Source organism: Condylura cristata, unplaced genomic scaffold (genome assembly GCF_000260355.1).
Source record: "Condylura cristata isolate star-nosed mole 26May11 unplaced genomic scaffold, ConCri1.0 scaffold00016, whole genome shotgun sequence".
In the NCBI taxonomy this organism is placed as follows: domain Eukaryota; kingdom Metazoa; phylum Chordata; class Mammalia; order Eulipotyphla; family Talpidae; genus Condylura; species Condylura cristata.
In genome coordinates, this window is record NW_004567117.1 from 40,782,116 (window position 1) to 40,802,696 (window position 20,581).

The 20,581-nt window shown below is 48.1% G+C and overlaps 1 protein-coding gene across 1 annotated transcript in view; it reads right to left on the reverse strand.

Moving 5' to 3' along the window:
* Positions 1 to 20,575, reverse strand: part of BCL2 (B-cell CLL/lymphoma 2) — a 168,460-nt gene extending 147,885 nt beyond the window's left edge. Inside the window, exons 1-3 of the mRNA XM_012725911.1 lie at positions 20,548 to 20,575; positions 19,823 to 19,862; positions 18,727 to 19,585 (exon numbers count right to left, since the gene is read on the reverse strand). Of these exons, the coding sequence (XP_012581365.1) occupies positions 18,727 to 19,299 (573 nt within the window). The 5' untranslated portion in view covers positions 19,300 to 19,585; positions 19,823 to 19,862; positions 20,548 to 20,575. The remainder of the gene's footprint in view (positions 1 to 18,726; positions 19,586 to 19,822; positions 19,863 to 20,547) is intronic.
* Positions 20,576 to 20,581: the final 6 nt, after the last annotated feature.

The window sequence follows — 20,581 nt, forward strand, 5'->3', positions numbered from 1 at the left end:
TGGGATGCCTCAGTGTTGGGCCACACCACGGCCACGGCTCACCTTGGGGCAAGAGGAGGAATCGAGGCCTTTTACAAGCTGCTGTCTGTGTTGTCCTTTCGCTGCTCTCTAAACACAGGAGTCCTGGCCTGGAGCAGGCCACTGGGGAAGAGGCGGCGGGTGATGAGCGCCAGGGGTGGGGTCTCCTAACGGCGTGAGCCATTCCTCTCCCCGCTCTGCACCCTGCCTGGCAGCCGACTTGTCCCATTCGGCTCTCAAGTGGCCACTGCTTAACACCCATAGAATGGCTGAAAACAGAGGCACACTTGTCTCTGGGTCCTGTAGGACTGGGAAATCATTTGCATTCTGTTAACCGAATTTGCATAAAACTGGAGCCAAGAGAGCTTGGCTGGAGTTCCACACTCCTTCTCCACGCTGCTGTGGCCACCACTATTTATCATCACTTAGGAGAATGGGAGTAGGAGACAGGCCCCCAATTAGCATCAGCATAAAAATGGAATCCCCTCCCCATACTGACATGAAAATCAGTGTCCTCCGGGCACACGAGTGAAGGCACTCTGAGATGGCATCTGCCTGCTGCATCCTTTGTTATGACAAGAGTTTATTTTATTCCACTCTGACCTAAGGCAGGAACAGCAGCTCCAGCTGGGTTTGTAATGATCCGTGACCACAGGCACACACCTGAACGCTCAGATTCCAGCCCGTGGGCCACCCAGGAAACCAAACTCACCACCCTTCATTCCAGAAAGCCGCAGGCCGCCAGCGTAAAAGCAACATGAAGGGACCCTCTCCTTGAAGTGGGGCTTGGCGGGGAATACAAGGTGTGCTCTCCATGTGCACACAGCCAGGTACACACAGCCAAGTACACGCAGCCAGGTACACAGGTACACACAGCCAAGTACACACAGCCAGGTACACAGGTACACACAGCCAGGTACACACAGCCAGGTACACTCAGGCAGGTACCCTCAGCCAGGTACACACAGCCAGGTACACACAGCCACGTATACACACACAGGCATATGCAGCCAGGTACATACAGCCCTCTCCTCCTTGTAGAAGATGCCTGGTCTACAGATAGCTGGTGAACAAAATAAACAATGCAACAGAGATTACAGGCGTGGAAGGGAAAACAGAGAACAATTTGATCCTCTTTTACACTGTGTTATTTCGTCTCCACTGCCTATCTCTCTCTAGGACTATTTCCCAGACAAATTCCATTTTCATTACAAAATGGGTTCCCTGTGCCAGGGAAGACTGCAGGCCTTGTATTCGTGCCATTGTTGTTCCTCCTAAGGTCAACTCAGCTGGTATGTCTACGTGAGACAAATGGTTTCCCAAACAGGCTTCTCTGCACCCTGTGGCAGCTTGGGTTTGCCCTGGCCATCACTTCTGCTGCCCTGGCAGAAACGGCTTTTCTAGGAGGGCCCTCCCAGGTGGTGCAGCCAAGCCAAGCCGTGGCCACTCCAACACGAGTTCAATCCCCGCCCCGGAGGCGACCCACATGGCTCGGCAGACCTCTGCTGTCCTGCCCGCTGCTCCCCTCAGCAGCGTACTTAGTCAGTCTGCCTGTTCTGCTCCCTATTCTGTTTCTGGTGAATCCTCTTGCTGCCCCTGGCCTATACTCCATCTCTGTATACATAAATAAATAAAATCTTTAAAAAAAGAAAAAAGAAAAAGAAAGAAAGAAAAAGCTTCCAGGAAACTGCAGAAGAGAGAAACGCCAGCATGGTAATAAAGCGCCCCAGGACTATGTCTGGATTCAGCCCCAGCCGCTGACATTAGTCACCTCTCCCAGCCTCCAGGTCCTCATGTGCAAGACCAAGATAAAAAGCAGCTGCCTTCCAGGCCGGTGTAGGGAAGAAGTGCCCTTTTGTAGACAGAACATTTAGGAGGTTTCGGGCACGGAGCGCCACACTACGAACACTGGCTAAGTCTCACAGCTGCTGCCTGGAAAGTGCACACCGCCAGCTGCCCCGGGCCCTGGCACTCCATATTCACTGAGCACCTACTGTGTGCTAGCCCTGTGCTAAACACTGAAAATCCAGCAGCAGTCAAGCAGCATCCATAGTCATCAGCCCCTGCACCCTCGCTGATCCCTCCGAATGCCTTTCACTGTCATCCTCGCCACGAGCGCACGGGAGGTGTTCATTGTCTCCCACGATGGAGATGCCGGCCCCCTCTTTTCCTCTGGCACCCCCTCCAGCACCGACATGTGGTCCTGTCACCCCTAGACCTCCACCGCTTCTCCTCAGCGTGCAGACCCCTTCTCAGTTCCTTGAGGAGATACTCAGGACTTACTGAGTCAGCCTCGACTACGCCCCCCTCCACCTCCTGCATGGCACCCGCAACCCTGTATTCTGGCCGTGCCAACCCTGGCACCATCCCTGAGCCAGTCACACCTCCACTAGATTATCCGCACGTGGGGCCATGTCTCATTCCTAGGGCAACAGCTTACTCATCCTTCTGGACTCTCAGCTCCGTGGCGACGCCAGCTTTAACGTTCTCAGTAGACTCATGGACTGTCACACTTCTCTTTGCACATCTGTCCCCGTGGGGACCGTCCTCCACGAGGCCAAAGCTGACATGCAGCAGCCACAGAGTGTTGCGTGCACAGAGGACGCCCTGGCTGTAACTGGAGACAGGAGGCTGAAGCTCAGACTGCCTTTGCAAACCCCGCCTCCGGCCCTGGGGCGCTGCAGTAGGCACTGGCAGCTGTCCTGGCAGGCGAGCAGTACCACTTGGGCCGGGGGACTGGACAGGCACAGAACACAGCAGAAACACCGCCCACACCCCCCTGAAAAGGCAACACCCGTGATGATATTACCCTCAGGTATCTACCTGACTCAGCGCCTGTGATTCTCTCCAAGCGTGGTCATGAAGAAAAGGAAAGGCACAGGGAGCCAATTCCCCTGAGGCCCCCTCGCCCATTTGAAGATATTTTTTTAAACATTGTGTTGCTCTGCTTCCTCTCGGGCACCACATTCTGGAATGAATCACTCACTTAAGTGGATTTTTCAGATGACTGAAGCCTAAACTTTTAAAAAATTGTAACCATTTGGAATGAAGATATTTCTGAAACTTATTACCCACTTTTCCTGAACTCATTGACGCTTCCTATGGAAAATAACCCTGTCTTGATGGCTGCACGGTCAGGAGGAGCCAGCCCTGCCCGGCCCCAGCCAGCAGTGACTTCAAGCCCCTGCGAGGTCCTTGCCACAGCCCTGCACAGCAACTCCCACGGCTGTGCTTTGAAGATCCTCAGCTGATGCTAATATCATTTTTATCTTTTTATTGTCAGACTCTTAAAACAATTTTTTTTTGGTAATACTTTGCAGGCCTCTGCTGCCAACTCGGTGCTAATTTGCTGTAGTTGCTGTTTCTATCTTGTGAGAAAGTATACTTCTGAAAAAAAAAATGGGTGGAAAATTATTCAGCCTTAAAAAGGCATGAAATTCTAACACCTGCTACAACATGCATGAATCTTGAAAACATTAAGTGAAAGGCACCAGACACAGAAGGCCAAATATTGGATGATTCCATCTCAAAGAGTAGGATAGTCATCCATGGAGACAGACAAATACCAATGGGCTGGGGGAGGGGAGACAGAGTTACTGAGTGGCAAGAGTTCAGTGTGGGGTGGTGTGAAAAAGATAGAGGCACAGATGGGGGTCATGTGCTTAATGCCACTGAAATTAGAAGTGATTAAAATGCTCAATTTTGTGGTATGTATATTATACACTAAATATAGGAGGGTGTGTGTGTTGTTTTGCTTTTTAAGCAAACCTGCTATGAACTCCATCAAGCTCTCCCACGCGAAGGGTGTTAACTCTGTGACATCCTTCTGCATGGCAGAGGCTGAAATTACTAGCTAGTTCTAAAGAGTGTTTAGGGTCCCCAGAAGGGCTAAACAGAGATCTCTGGAAGTGCTCATCACAGAAGTCTCTCCTTCGCAAAGGACAACCTGGTGATGTGGGTGTTTCCCACTCATCGTGAACTGTCGCGGGCAAAACAGGGAGTAGAAAGGCAAAGCCTTCACTTCTTCACGCTGGACACCAGCGTCAACCCCTCTCCTGTCCTGAGATCTGTCCCTGTGACAAAAAGGTCACGTATAAAAACGCTACGAAACAAAGACCCTAATGATCTCAAGTCACTGGGATTGTGAGGATTTGCAGAAATACATAAGGCGGCCTATTAAATATCATGCGGTTGGGTTATAGCTTATAAATTAAGCACTGCAGGTTATATTAGACCGACATTTTTCAAGCAGTCTGCTTCATAAAAGGGAGAGGAAATCACTTGGTGGCATATTCAGAGCAGCGTGTGCAGCCTGGGCTTGGGCCCTGGTGTTGAACTCTGTCTCGCTTAATGAAAGGTCACTATTGTCCCCTGTCTGAATAAGAATTTCCCTTCCCCTTTTGCTTCCTTATGAAATGCCACGAAGCTCTAAATACCATGATGCTCTGCCCTAAAAGTTCTAACATGTTGGGCAAAGAAGAAATGTTTCATTTCATTCTTTTTATTGGTATTTACTTTATGAAAGTCCTGCAAAGATTTCTTCTGAATTTGGGTGGCTTTTGTGCACATGCCCTAATTAATAAAAAGTTGAATCTATCTGTGTTTAGTAACACAGACAGAGATAAAATAAGGAGGCAGGGTAAAAGAGAGATGAGTTTAATAAGGAACCTCTTTAGCAGTTTCCTATCTTATTAGAATTTAGCTTTAAGTTTAAGAAAGTAGTTTCCTGGCGGTCAAGCTCCCTGAGCCCCGCAGACCCAAGAGGGCAGCATCCTGTTCAAATGTTATTATGCAAACACTGTGCTGTTCTTGGCCAAATGTATCCAAATTAAACGAGGGGGATGGAAATAACTCTCCCTTGATAGCTGTGGCTGCTGAAGGTGGGTTTGTTTATGAGTAGAATAAAATTTACAGCTAAATATAAAAACAGATACATCATCATCTTGTAAACTTGAGTAACAAGTCATTCCACCTCTGGACTTTGGAAAAAACACTAAGTCATGCCTAAAATAAGAATAAGAACAGCAAAAGCTGAGGAACCCACCAGAGGTGAAACCACAGCACTCTCTCTCCGGCCTTTTTATTAAGACATCGTGGCAGGTTACGTGGCAGGTTACTATGGGTGCAGAGATCAGCCCTGACCCAGCAAGGCAGCGTTTGTTATTTCCTGACCCTGGAGGGCTTCGGAATCCGTCGTCTGGTCCTGGTATGAAGCCGTGATGATTCGTCATCTTTCAAAGGCCGTCTATGGACTATTGGCATCGAAGAGGAGAAAGATGGAAAAGAAATCTCTCTCGATTTCATTCTCCCCACGAAAGAACTTTTTAAATTCGATGTTGTGAAATATTTCAATTCCTGGTTACTAAAATAAAGGCTACTGGCTTCCTAAAGACACAAAAGCAAGCAAAAGTCAAAACCAATTGTTATTTTTTAAGGTTTCTGTTCTCGTGTTTAAGTTGCTCGTCAGAAGACATCCATCGCCGCACAGATTGCTTAAAAAGATCCTGGTTTGACTTTTACTGGACATAGTTACTTGTCCTTAGAGACTCTCGGTTTCCTCACCTATAATTCTACTTCCTACTCTCTGGGGGAGGTGTGGAGTTAAACATTCTGTCCATCAATCTCTGAAAACCAGGGTCTGGCACACATTGGCAATCGGTAAATGCTATTTTCCCGACTTCCTTTGACTTTCGGTGACAGAGGCCCATGACCAATGTTGTGATGAATGTAAGAGGGAGAAACGGAAAAAACAGTAGGAATGAGAGGGAAATGCTTCAAACACCACAGCCAAAAATATAGAAGTCTTCTTTATTTTTACACGTGTGGGGAACTACTTAAAACTGACGTTTAGTTTTCAATGAGTTACTATTGACATATTAATTTTAAGGTAGAACATTATGCTTTCGGCTATTAAATAAAGGTCTTTGAACCGCCTCTGCGTCTATGGCAACACCACCAGAGCCACCTCAAGACTGACAGCAGGCCCTGCTACTGTTCCATTGGCCAGTGATGTGGGGCAAGACCCTGCTTTCCTTACACTGGAATATATTGTTATTTCCCTGTTTTCTGTTCGGACTTCCTACAACAGTGGATTCAGCAAAGGCCTGAGAAGCCATCTTTTTTTTTTTTTTTAAGACTTATTTATTTATGCATACAAAACTGGGGTATAAGTGAGAGGTACAGAAATCATGAGAGAATTCACCAGAGACAGAGAAGGGAGCAGAACAGGCAGATCGATTAAGTCCACTGCTGGGGGAGCAGCAGGTGAGATAGGAGAGGTCTGCCGCACCCTGTGGGTCACCTCCAGGGCGGGGGATCAAACTCACGCTGAAGTGGCCATGGCCAGCTTCACAGTGCTGTGCTCCAGCCCACAGTACCACCAGGGAGGGCCCAAGAAAGCTGTCTTTGCTGTGTTTTCTGCTACAGCATGCTGGGCGAATACTGAACTCACACAGCCACCACCTGTTCAATGATGCTGAAATCCTACTGATAAGGGCCACAGTATTTATCAATAACATTCAATAAACACCCCACTCCCCAAGTTTTTTGGGTTACCTAAACAGAGGAGTCCAACCTTAAAAAGTCAACAAAATTGGCCCTTCCTGGTGGTGCAACAGGTTAGGATGCAGCACTGCAAGCTGGCCCAGGCTGCTTCACTGCGAACACAATCCCCAGCCCAGAGGTGACCCACAGGGCACGGCAGACCTCTCCTCACCCACCCACTGCTTCCCTCCGCAGTGTTCTTCATTGATCTGCCTGTTCTGCTCCCCACTCTGTCTCTCACTGCCCCTGCGCCTCTGACCTGTACCCCAGTTCTGTGTGCAAAAATAAAAACTTAAAAAAAAAGTCAACAAAATCAGGGATGCTGCTAGAAATGACCGTCTGCGTTCATGTAACTCCGCCTGCCCAGCTGGACGGTCAGCTTTCCGGACTCTCCCTTGACAGCCCTCACATCTCACACACGGCCCCCGCAGGAGGAGGTCTGTGGGCCAGTCTGCACAGCTCACCAGCACCCTGGGTCAAGGCTGGGTGTAAGCGGGAGCCCCAGACATGAGACACATGCATGTGAAGCTGAAACCGAGAGGAAAGCCAACCTGAAACCAAACACTACGTTTTCCTTTTCCTGAAGATTGTAGAGATGGAAGGAATTCAAGGATACTACTTTACCATTCTTGAAAATTAGATATACTTGATTAAGTTTCAATCGAGAAATTTGGTATCCTGAAAACAGACCCAGTGTAAAGAGTATGTGCTAGGCTCCGAGTCTGGGAAAGATCCTCTGATCTCCAGACTTCCTAGCTCTCACACTGCCTAAGTCTTCTCCTGCCCTTGGAAATAGAGAAATAATGAAAAGGTCTGAGACGAAGAGGTCAGCGAGAAGTAGGAAGTAGCACCTTGCCTCAGGTTGTCATGTAGTTTGAATGGACCAACAGATACAGAATTCTTCCAAAACTCAAAAATCCTCCACCGGAGATGTCAGTTTTTTCCTTTAATTTTTATCTATTTATTTGAACAAAAATACTATGAAAACTGCCTTTCATAATTAAACTCTTTCTTCAAATGTACTTTTTTGCTGTCATTGATAAAGATTTATTGTGCTGCAAATTTTGACAGAACTAGGTTTTTAGCCAGCAGGTATTCCTTTACGAACATAAAACGCAGGGCCCTCCCTGGTGGCGCAGCAACGCTAAGCAGAGCTGAGGCCACCTCAGTGCGAGTTCAATCCCCACCCCAGAGCTGACCCACATGGTGCAGCCGACCTCTCCTGGCTCACCCACTGCTCCCCTCAGCAGTGGACTTCATTGATCTTCCTGTCCTGCTCCCCACTCTGTTCCTCTCATTGCCCCTGCTCCTCTGTTTCCCATTTCTATATACATAAATTAAAATCTTAAAAAAAAACAGAAAATAGAAATAAAATGGTCATATATGACCAGACAGTAACTAGATTTTCAAAGTGATTACAGAAAAGAACGTTGTAATTGCAGACGCAACGGGCAACATTTTGAAACATTTGGTGATCAGTCCATCTTCGGGACAACCTCCATTCTAGCCCCTAATTGCTAGGCCAAGCTGTCAACCTCTTGCCCTCCCCACCGTTCTCTAGGTCTGCCAGGGGGCAGTTGCTCCCTTACTGAGCGAGTCTCCACGATCACGCGTTTCACCCCAGTCTCACTGACTGAATGAGGCACCAGAGAGACCTTTCCGGAATGAACTCCTCCCTGGTGGTACCTCTCCAGCGGCACCTTTCTGATCCACCCACCAGCTCTCCTCACGCCTCAGTTCTCACAACTCACCACACCTTTGTCCGGGGCTCTGGTCATGCCGCATGGGCTAGCCCTGCTCTGGCCGTCGCTGGGCTAATCCCAGCTCCTCCGCAGACTCCAGCCCCATGCTGCTGACTTCTCCTCTCCCAGCACCTCGGAAACTCTGCTGCTGCTCTTTAATCATCACCACCCAGACTGCAAACCACATCTATTCTGTTCCCACTTCCCCAAGGCCTGGCCCTAGGCGTGTGCTCAATTAAAAAAAAAAAAAAAAAGAATAGAAAATGTGAATACGAAAATAAGACAGAACATCTTCTGTTGTCTACTTGAATGGTACAACCCAGTGGGGGCAGGGTGCCAATTATTCACTAGAAAACACAGAGACACACCAGCGGGCCCTAAGACTCGGAACCAGGAACACGGTTCCTAGGCCCGGCTGAGCCAAACAGGTAGGGAGGCTGAAGCAAGAGTCAGGTATCTCCAGTCCTATCAAATTCCCCCAAGTCTCCATATTATAAAACCACTAATGGACCCACGGGTCACGCCTTTTCAATATTCCTCACAAAAGGTACTTTTAAATTCCATGTGACATGTACTTTCTTCGGTTAATTTTTAATTGAGTCAAATATTAAAGGCTCACATTAACCAGACAAAGCATGGTTAGCTCCTGATCTGCAGTGACAGCTTGTGTTATTCTCACACACAGGCCAAGCATGAAATAGAAAACTAATAACCCCTTCACTGTATTCTCAAAGTATCATTTATGGGAAAGAAAACTACATTCAAAGGAAACTTGTGCAATGTCTGTCATTTTCCCCCCCTGAGCCACAAGCTGTTACAAAGCAGGGAAGCTCATTTTCTCACGGATACGGACAAGCTCAAGAATCCCACTGTCACTGGATGTATTCATTAAGACGGAATCTGGCACCAGCACAGGGCACGGGGACTTTGGCAAACAGGCCAGTTATCTGGGCGTCCTTTATCATGTGACGCTTCTGAATTCACGCACAGATAAGCCACTTGCAGAGGGTCTGGCAGTGGTGACGGGACGCGCAGATGGTCACTGAAGACATGAGAGGGAGGTGGGGAGGGAGTGGATTTGCTTGTGGCTTCATTCATGGGGACAAAGCTGTAAGCTGACACATCCCTCTTTTGAAAAAGCCCCTGGAGAAGTATGGTCAAGCTTCATTACAAGTAAACAAATCATACAATCTTGCTCAAACAGATGACAAATGATGAGCAATAATGCTTGGAGTCTGCTTCATGCCAAGGCATGAGGGTTCTCACAATACAAATTCCTCCAGTTCTTCAAACCGCAGAAAGGCTCGCTTCACCGGAACAGGGCCACTTAGCCCAAAGCTGCTGGCCAGTGGCGTTCTCCAGAACCCGCCCCGGCCGGCTCCTTGTTGGGCTCTAGAGAAATGGTATCACACGCCTTCCACCTCCGGGGTGCTGGGCCATGCTGGCGTCCACCTTCAACTGGCCCCTTGTTTTTATGGGAGCAGAACCAACAACTCACTGATCCCCGACTTCTACGTGGCACTTCTTTCATCTGCGAGCCACAACTCGACTTGCTGACACTGGGAAACCTCAGCTATGCTCTGACATCTTGTGTGAGCAAGTGTGCGCCTCTCTGGTGGCCTAGGGTAAGTCTCAGCACGATCACTGCTATAGCCTGGGTTTTATCCTCCGCCAGGAGCTGACCCACAGGGCGCAGCAGACCTCTCCTGTTTCCCCACTGCTCCCCTCAGCAGTGGATTTCAGTCCATCTGCCTGTTCTGCTCCCCACTCTGTCTCTGGTGAACCCTCTCATCTTCTACATCGCTGGCCTACACTCCAGTTCTTGTGTGCATACATAATAAATCTCAAAAAAAAAAGTGATTCATGTCCAACTTCAAGACCCTGACAGTCTGGACTGCACCTGAAATATGAACACAAGGGCTGGCAACCTGCACATGTATGTAGCTAGTGTGGGCACAGAAATGCAGGTGGCAACATGTCAACGAGGCGGTAAAGGCCAAGCACGTCTTATGTATTTTTCTTTCTTCATTTGATGTAAGTATGAACAGGCCTATAGGATGGGACATCTAGAACACACACCTCTATAAATAAAGGGAGCAGAAGAATTAGTTGGCCAAGGCGAGTCAAACATCTAATGTGCCTAAGCTGATCATTTATTTAGGTTATTCAAGAAATAGCCATTGTGAGCACCAACTATCTACTAAGGTAGGTATCGGGTTAAATTCAACAGGAAAAATATTTTAGGACATGAGGAATTCCCATGAGAGAGAAGGTCTTGATCTTGTAAGACTTAGAGCCACAAATGGAAGATACTGTTAGATACGAACAACACTCACTTGACTAAGTTGAATTGATTTTTAAGTAGGCGAACTGGAGGAGCAGAAGCTTTGAACGGTAACACTTGAAGTTAATCAGCTTAATCCATCCACATAGTCTAGAAGAGACTTTTGGGGCAAGGCGGTGTCCAAAGGCAGCAATCAAAGGAAGGATCAGGAATGAGGCTAAGGCCACTGTTAGAAATGATGGGACCTCTACACGGTCTGGGGGGGCATGCTGCCTTCTCAGCCTCACAGCCTCTTGCTCCTGGTCCTTATGATGAGCCAACTGGCTGTCCTACTGGAAGCTCGAATTGAAAATATCCAACATTTATTTCATCACATTTCCCCATCAGACTGTTCTCATCGTTCCCTCTCTTACGAATATTATTGTTTCGAAGCAGTTGGATTTCTCCCTTGAATGCTCTGCTTCTTGCCCTCCCTCATTCCTCACATTCAATCGGTTGTCACATCTTTGATGTTGCTTCTGCAGCCCCACTCTGTCCCATCTTAGTTCCTCCCCCACCGTCAACCCTTAGCCCTCCTACCTGGCCTCATCCAGCCTCAGTCTCCCACAAGCCCACACCTCCCGCCTTGTCTCCAGACCCTTCAACACCTCTTTTGAAGTTAAATACAAATTTCTACACTTTGGGCCCACTCTTACCTCCTGGGAGATCTTAAGGCTCCTGCTAAGCAGACCCCATAATTCCCCAAACACACCTCACAGATCCTGCCTTTTTGATTCCCCTGGTTCTAGTTACCTGCATGCCCTCTCCCTCACCTACTACCTGTTCTCCAAAGCCTGCATTTATCTCCTGCATCAGACTCTTCCAGACAGAATCATTCCATCCATGAAGAAGCATCAAGGACTAGAGAAATCACCACCAACTGCCTAGTCTCTTAAAGGTGAAGGTCACCTTACACATTTTTTTTACTCAAATTTAACAACTTGCATAGGATTTTGCTTATACTAGGTCCTCAACAAATGTTTTCACAATGAACAAAAGTTAATGTGCATGCTGAACTATATAATCCTTTCATTTCCATCACTGCCCTGGTTTTGGAACAATTGCTCATTTTCCTTGATTAACACTTCTTCAAATTGTTTTCTTTTCATATTGGCACTTTAATGTTTAGTAAGTAGCTCTGCCTCACTGTCCTTATCACTGTTATAAAACAACCCAAAACCACCTCTAAAAAGTTTTCAGTGTTTAAAAAAAAAAAATGTTGGCAGGAATCCATAAAGGAAATGGCTAAGAGATAATCTTGAAATTTTAGACTCACAAGTGCCAGTACTGGCATCCTTTATAAACTTGCTTTTTATTTGAGATTTAAAAAGTCATGATTAGTAATTAATTTGATTCCTTACCCTAACAGTAAGAAGGTGATATATAGAGCAAACGGGTACTAAATTGAGAACTAAGAGTTGCTCCCCTGCCCTCTTAGAGAATTCTAATGCAGCCAAGTGAACTATCTGGCCACAACTCAAGTTCAGAGTTAATACACAGACATAACAGGAGAAAACTTAGTTATCTGCAAAAAGAGTTGGGAAAAGTCAAGATAAGATGCCCTGCGACCCTGACCTCTTGTTTGGTCCCCTAAGCATTAAGGTTGGAAAATGCTGTGCGCTCTTTCTCAGCTCAGAAAAAGGCAGTTGAAAATAGAGAAATAGAGCAATTGAAACTGTCATGAGAAAGATGAATTGGTCTCAATGGAAAAATCTCCCTTGAAAAATTAAAGCTTCACTTGACACAGTGGGTCCTTGGGTTGTTTTCAGGAGACAATAAAGAAGAGAGTGGAGTCGGTCATAAGCTTCTGACTCATTACATGGAAACCCCAGAGAGCCAATGAGCTGATTATTAACTAAAAATGGAATATGTCTCTACCCCTGGAATCCTGAAGGCAAAACAAGCATGGAAATACAAATTTTCCAAATAAAGAATTTCCCGGCCAAGCATATGCTGATGTACAACGTGCAGGAGAGGAGAACACCCTGGAGAAAGAACCTTCTCGTGGGATCTGGTCATGGCCCAAGAAAATCACCGAAGGAGCTCTCAGTCTATTGCTACAAAAGGCCACACAGCATGTTGGGGAGATTCCCTCTCTGACAGGCTTAAGGGCATTTGGGGAAGTAGTTATCAGAATAGGCTATTTAGTTAGTTGGGTCAAAACTCCTCTAAAGTGAAGGTAGACCCTTCACCCGCATCTGCCGTCGCAGACACCAGAGCAAGTAAAATCACTGCTAGCACATCCTCTACCCTCTGCCCCATCGAGGCTGGAATTTATGGTCTTCTGAGGCAAAGAATGGCCCGCAGACAGAGCTGTTCATTGCCCTGCTGCCTGTAGCAAGGCTGGGTTGGCCCCTGTTCTGCAACCTCGGGCCTGTTTCTAAGCATAATGCTAGTGCCCTCAGCGAACAAGGAGCTACTCGAGGTCTCCCTGCAATGTGGGGACAGGGCAGGGAGGGGACAGCATGGGGCCAGGGATGGGTCCCGAGGAAAAAGCCTGCAGGGCTTTGGGGAGATAGGAATAACCATTCCATCACCATTCTTGCTGAAGGAGGACAGCTGGGTTTATTTGGCAAATAAAGAACAGAGAAAGAGTGTTGGCAGGAAAGAACTAAGCAGATAGCAGAGCAAGAGGCAACCTCCAAAAATAGTTTGAAAAATGAAAATGGCTTTGTTGTCATTTCAAAAGTTTTACGACCTCCAGCTAGAGATTGAGGACCATGAGATCGAGCCCTCGGACGGTAAACACCTGCTGTGCCGGAACAGGGAGGCGGCGGATCAGGCTGCCTGTGCGCCGCTGTCCTGCGGCCTCTTCATAACAGAACGTGCTGCCACCTAAAACCACACCAAAACAAACACTTTTTTTCTCTCCCAAAGGAAGAGCCTCTGTTCTGGTTCAAAATCGACTTGTCTCTTTCTGCCTACGAGGGTGACTTCAGGAAGACACTTTCTTCAAGCCCACCTCTTCGAATCATCACGATAGGAGCCTCGATCGTTTTTGACTGAAAAAGAAGTCATTCGGTACTAATTTAGAAACTGTAGGCTCGTGTTTATTAAGTCTTCTTACTATGTATAAAGAGGGCTTCCTGGGTAAATATTTAAGGAGGGAACTCCCCATGCCTTTCAGTTCTCTTAAGGGATTTTAAAAATGGCCTGCCTGTCTCCCCCTACCCCCAACCCCCACCCCGAAGTCGGCCATATGATTAGAAACAAGTTTTCTAGACAAAGATTCAAGTACATGCAAAAATACATATACCTAGAGGTATACATATATCTCGTGCCTTCTAAAGCAGAGTCAAGGGTCACGCTTATCAGTGTGGGAGCTTTGAGATCAGTAAGCCACGCAAGTGCCAGCCTGAGAGGTCACTCAGGGCAGAGGAAGGCTTTCCTTCCTGTGCCCCCAACCTCATCTAGGGTGGACACTTGTGAGAGTTGCAATCGCGTCTATCTATCCAGTAACTGTCAGTCATGGGTGCTCTTTCCCGTCAATCCCATCGACACATCACACATCAAGTTTGTTTGAATGAAGCCATAAGGCATGAAAGAGAATCTGGGCAGCAAAGTGAGTTCATGAAGTGGTCTCCTCTGTGTGGTCAGGGGAAAAGGGTGACCAGACTGCAAGGTGACCGCTATACCTGCGTAAGATGATATCGGGTTACTGTAAAAAGGTCTAACAGGACCTTTGAATCTCAAATACAATCTATCTCTGAAGGGGGGAAAAAACCTTTCTACTAGCCCACTGCAAAGACAGAGTTGTTTTTCTAACACAAATGCACTTGTGCGGAAATGCTGCTTTGCTCAGCTATTGCGAAGAACACGATGAGTGACCTCAACTATGGGTGTGGGGTGTGCTGGGTGGGAGAGACCCTATGAACTGCACCCACAAACCTGCTTTATGAGTGAGCGTTAGCCAAAGTTTGGCTATGACTGGGAGTAAACTGGGAAAAACTCTGAGTTTGGCTATAAGAGTATCTGTGGTTTTCGTTACCTGGTATTGCCGAGTGTTCTAACGCCACTGAAGCCACCTGGATGGAGCAGTTCCAGACAGCACAGATACCCCAAAGAAAACCAGGCTTTCAACAGACATTAAATAACAACCATGGCCCTGAGACAGAAAAGGGAACTGAGTCAAGCATAACATTCTAGCAAGGACCAGAGTGAAATCACTCAACAGCACATGACTATAATGCTCGGGGCGAAGATGTTGGTTTTTTTTTTTTTTTACAAACTAAATAATTGAAAGGGGCCATGTGACTCTTAGCAAGCAGGAGGATGCACTTTCCCAAGGAAAGTTCACCACTAAATATATTATTGAAGACTCGATCATCTTCAGGCTATTTTTAATCCTGTCACTTTGCTGCCAAAATTGGCCATAAGCAGCAGATTCTCAGCCAGTAGGAAGAATGATGCCTTTTCTCAAGTATTCTGTACGCTCGTTAGACCCTGGTACTGCTTCCCAGTTAATCAACTGTTTTGCTGGAGGTGGACAATGTCCTGTGTGTAGAAAAAAGAAACTATGATACCAACTAATAAAAAGGAAGCTAACCTCTACTGGATGCGGAGAAGCAAGTTCCTCTCTTCCTAAACCACAAAGACCAAATGACATAAAGAAAGTTGGACCACCACCTATCAACGGAATGAAGTCTGTCTCCTGCTGAAGACAGCTCATTCTGCCTCCACATCTCCCCCTCATTCTCTCCTAAGATGGAAACTGCACATTGTCACACTTCTCTGTCTGGAGCGTTCTCTCCATTTCACTCCCCACCAACTTGCCCAGATCCTAACCCTGTGCCTGCAGGCACTGCTTTGTCTTGAAAGCGGTCCTAGGACCACGAAACTCATCTCCAGAACTGAAACTGTGTTGACGGGCTAACATAGTAAGCCAAAGAGCCCAACCTCCCACTTTATGGGCGAGAACAAGCTTCCTTACTTTAATAGAGCCAGTGATTCCAACACCCACTACAGAGCCACCATGAAAACAGTCTAAAGAAGACTGGGCTTGAAGTCATTTGTCTCCCAGCTCTTTCATTCCCATCTATATCTTCTGAGGGTCAGATCACGCGAAGGGACTGCTGGGAAACACAATATTCTAGGTAATGCCATGAGCTGGGGGCCACTACAAAGGGTCCATCGAGGATGTCACTTTTCCTAAAATGATGTCCCTGGGAATCAAAGGAGAGGGCGGCAGCCACGTCCCTCACGGCCAGGCACACACGAACACCAGCCGACCAGGGAGTCACGGCGCCTGACTCGGGAGCTCTGGGGAGGGGCCTGAGAATCTGCACCTCTGTGCTCCTCAGTGATGCCCAAGCTGCGGGTCTGGAAGCCACGATGGCAGAAGCAGGGTCTTCACCACTTCCCCAAACTGCTGCGTCCCCCCTCACTGCTCTCCTCTGCCCTGACTCTCTGGTTGCCACACAACGCCTCATTCAGCCTTAGGGATAAAGCCATGCTCCACTCAGCACCCAATTTCTTCTGCGGTCTTTCTTTAATTTATAGGCTTCTGGGGCCATCTCTGAGGCACCTATTACTCCAAGGGTCTGCTTTCTCCAAGTTATTGGACATAGATGGCAAACAGCTTCCTTCAGCCTCAGAAGGTTGTGATTTTGCAGCATGAGCAGCAGCAAAAAAAAAAAAAAAAAAAAAAAAAATTAAAAAGTGACTTCAAGTTCAAAGACCCTACTAGCAAATATGCAGGAATGAGCTTACTCACGGCCCCCTCAAAACAGTGCAAGGCAACATCACGTGAGGACAGCATGCTAGCTCTCTTCTGAGCTATTACCATTGTTGTTAGCAACACTTTCCACAGGCAGACACAATGGGGAACAGGCAGCAGTGACTGGGGCAAGTTTTCAGAAAATACCTGTGTGCGCCAAGTGCCTAAAACACACCTGTAGATCACTCACAACGCATATTCAAAAAGATACGCAGATCATATATAACTCAAACGCCTACACTTTCATTCCGGAGTTCCCCTAGGATCACATTTCTTGCTGAATACTCTGTCCCTGCCCCACACACACTCCTTTGTCTTCCTATATTGGGATCCATCTATCGGTCGGGAAATGACCACACACATCACCATCGGCCATTTCTGCTTCTCCATGATTTATTTTTACTAGAAGAGGTTTTGTCAAAAAAATGTTATCAAGTTCTACAGTATGTCATTGTGGTTTAGCATCATAAAATGTAGCCTCTACATTTATCAACCTCAGATACCTGTTCACCACAAAGAAAGACTCTACTATGAAGACTGTTTTGAAGGGAGGAAAAAGCAAGGTTGTGTGTAAAAGGAGCCTTGTTTGTGTATGGATGCTGGTATGCTACAGCTCAAGGAGATCAAGGTCACACCTTAACTCTATCATAAACACATGTCTCTGCTTCCCATCTTTCTATTAAACTACTTGGTGCAAGACGGCTTCCCCAGTAGTTCTTCCAACCAGAAAAAAGTAATCTAGATACTTTTCCCATAAAAATATGAAATAGTAAAACTGTTAAGTTAGTTTTACTTTGGTTTTAAAGTGGTCCTGTCAGAGCCTGGAAGTCCCTGCCTCTTTGGTTATGGTGATTTAAAATAAAATCACCTACTTAACAGAACAGTTAACAAAAATACTCCTCTTACTCTTTTGTAAATTCTTCCAGAATTACTAACCATTTGATCAGAAGGGGTCTCAAAAAACAAACAAATCAGAGAGAGTACTTTAATTTTAGACACTTTGGCCGAGTAGGGTCAGATGCTCTCATCAGCCTACTTTTCTAAGCCTTTTCCCATCAGACCCTAATATCAGTATACGTCGTCACACCACCATGGCCCACTGAATAATGTGCGTCTTGACATCTGCCTGCATGTAGTCATTTCTAGGCTTTCTGCTCCTGGTAGGTCCTTTAAAATAATTACATAATTCTCTCCAGACACTATTAACGAAGGCACTTAATTGCATCCCTTTCCTTCTTCTGCCTCAAGCAAAAACAGTAGACCAGCATGAGTCCTCGTTTGCATCCACGGGTGACCTCACACAGAAGGTGTGTCTGCTACAATTGTCAACGCTAGTCCTGGCATTCCGCCCTAGAGAACCACGTACAGAACAGAACAGAACCTCACAGCAATGTGGCCCAAGCTCTGTCTAGCCCAACACCAGAAAAGAACACTCTCACACACAGGCTCTTTAAAACGACCGGCATCCATCACTCCAGCAGAGTGAGGACGCAAACAAATCCACAGTCAAGAATCAGTTCTCTACTTTCTACAGACACCGCATATGCAACTTTTTTTCAGCAAAGGAGGCCACAAGGAGGAGGTGCGGATTCCAGGTAGTAAAAAAGTAACAGACCCTCAAGTTCCAGCAAACTTTAAAATCATACACCAGATAACAGAAACAGGGCAGAGTACGCAGCGTGTGTGACTGTCACAGAGGAGCGACAGGAAGGTAACCTGGGCTGAATATTTGAGACCCTGGGTCACAGACCCAGGCACGTGTCTCTCGCTCACTGCAGGGACGCTGAGGGGAGTCCCGGGATTTCTGCCAAGGCAATTCACTTCTTTACAAACACAGATAACTGCCCCAGGAAAGGGGCGGCCTTGATCTTCCTCTTTGGGTAAACTTTACCAGGTGAGATGGAAGAGGCCCTTGGTCTCTCTGTGCTTCCAACTGGTGGCTCTTAAATTTTAGTACAAAGACTCCCCCAGGGAGCTTGTTTAGGAGACCGTGTGCCAGGCCCTGACCTGGGGCTCAGGGGAAAGAGTAATCCTTGTAATCTCTGATTTCAACAGCTACTCAGGCCAGGTAGTGGGGATGCCAGGGGTCCCTGGATCACCAGTTTGAGAAGCCCTGCAAGGTACCATTTATCCTCAGGTGCTACTGACCCAGCAAGTGCTGGATCTTTGCCCCTCAATGGTGCACAAGCAGGAAAACTATTTTGGGCAGCGGGAATGACCCGCCGCGGCCATGGGACTGTCTGCAGGAGCTCTGATTCGGGGGAACCGGGAAGAACCAACAGCCCCGATTTTATTTCCCGGGCAAGCATGTGGGTCCCTGGACTCTCATGCCCGCCTCCACCTCCACCACCGCCTCTCCGCAGGGAGACCAGACATGCACCTACCCAGCCTCCGTTATCCTGGATCCAGGTGTGCAGGTGCCGATTCAGGTACTCGGTCATCCACAGGGCGATGTTGTCCACCAGGGGCGACATCTCCCGGTTGACGCTCTCCACACACATGACCCCACCGAACTCAAAGAAGGCCACAATCCTCCCCCAGTTCACCCCATCCCTGAAGAGCTCCTCCACCACCGTGGCAAAGCGTCCCCGCGCGGTGAAGGGCGTCAGGTGCAGCTGGCTGGACATCTCGGCGAAGTCGCGGCGGTAGCGACGGGAGAAGTCATCGCCGGCCTGGCGCAGGGTCAGGTGGACCACAGGTGGCACCGGGCTGAGCAAGGGCCCCTCGGCGGCGGCGGCGGCGGCGGGGGCGGCCGGGGGCGGCGGCGGCGAAGTCCTGGCGAGCGTGGGCGAGCGCCGGGTTTGGGAGGAGAAGAGGCCCGCTGCGGGGGCGGCCCCCGGGGACGCGGCGCCCCCATCTCCGGCATCCCACTCGTAGCCCCTCTGCGACAGCTTATAGTGGATGTACTTCATCACTATCTCCCGGTTATCGTATCCTGTTCTCCCAGCGTGCGCCATCCTGCCCCGAGGAAGAGCAGTCGGGTACCAACGGCACCTCTCGCCCCCGCTCCCGCCCCGCGGCCCCGAAAGAAAAAAAAGAATGGTTATAATCCAGCTATTTTATTGGATGTGCTTTGCATTCTTGGATGAGGGGGTGTCTTCAGTCACGCGGAACACTTGATTCTGGTGTTTCCCTCTTGGCATGAGATGCAGGAAATTTTTATTTAAATTCCTTGCGGATCTTTATTTCATGAGGCACATTATTATTAAGTACTGTTAATATCACTCTACTTCCTCCGTGATGCTGAAAGGTTAAGAAAAAAAAAAAAACACCAGTAAGTCAAAATCAGGTGCATTTTCCCTTACCGACGGGGGGTGGGGGGGGGGGGGGGGGAGAAAGACACACTACAAGTTACACGATTAAAGAGCATGGATTAGACTGCCTGGAAACAGAACTTACTCGAATGCACTTAAAGTTAAAAAATCGCAAGTGTTTCCATTGAAAGTTACATTAAACCAATTTCCTGTGCAAAGAACTTACTTGTATTTTTCAGGGACAGCATGATCCTCTGTCAAGTTTCCTTGAAAAAAAAAAAAACACAAATGCATAAGGCAAAATTCCACCGATCTTCAGAACTCCGGTTCTAGCTGCTTTGAAACTTCCAAATGAATCAGGGGGCCCGGGGAGGGGGGGGGTCAAAAATAAGGAGAATTTCCAGATTGCTGGCCAGACTTCTCCTTCACAGAAATGTCAATCCGTAGGAATCCCAACCGGAGAGCTCAAGAGCACGAGGGAAGGAAAGGCAGCGGCGGCAGCAGATGAATTACAATTCTCAGTCCAGTATTTGCAGAAGTCCTGTGATTTTCGCTCTCTCGGCAATTTACACGCGCACACACACGCGCGGGCACAGACATGGGTCTGTCCACGGGGCCGCTTCACGCCTCCAGGGGAGCGAGAGGGACGCGGGCCGGGGAGCCAGCCGGCACCGGGGGCAGGAATCCTCTTCTGATCAAACTCCGAACGGCAAATGCCTTTTCCGAAAAGCTGCTGGCTCAATGAAGGCAGGACGCGCCCGGCCCGCGGGTGCAGAGCGCGAGAAGCCCGCGCTGTGTGTGGTGCGGCGAGGGGTGGGGAGAAGGCGGTGGTGGGGGAGGGTTTTATTTTTTCCCTCTTTTCCTAAAAAGGATGACGGCTACGAAGTTCTCCCCCCTGGACCCCCTCTTCCGCTGCACCCCACCGGCGCACCCCGCCTCCGGGCTGCGCACCCTTTCTCCTCCTCCGGCTCCTGCGCCGCGGCGC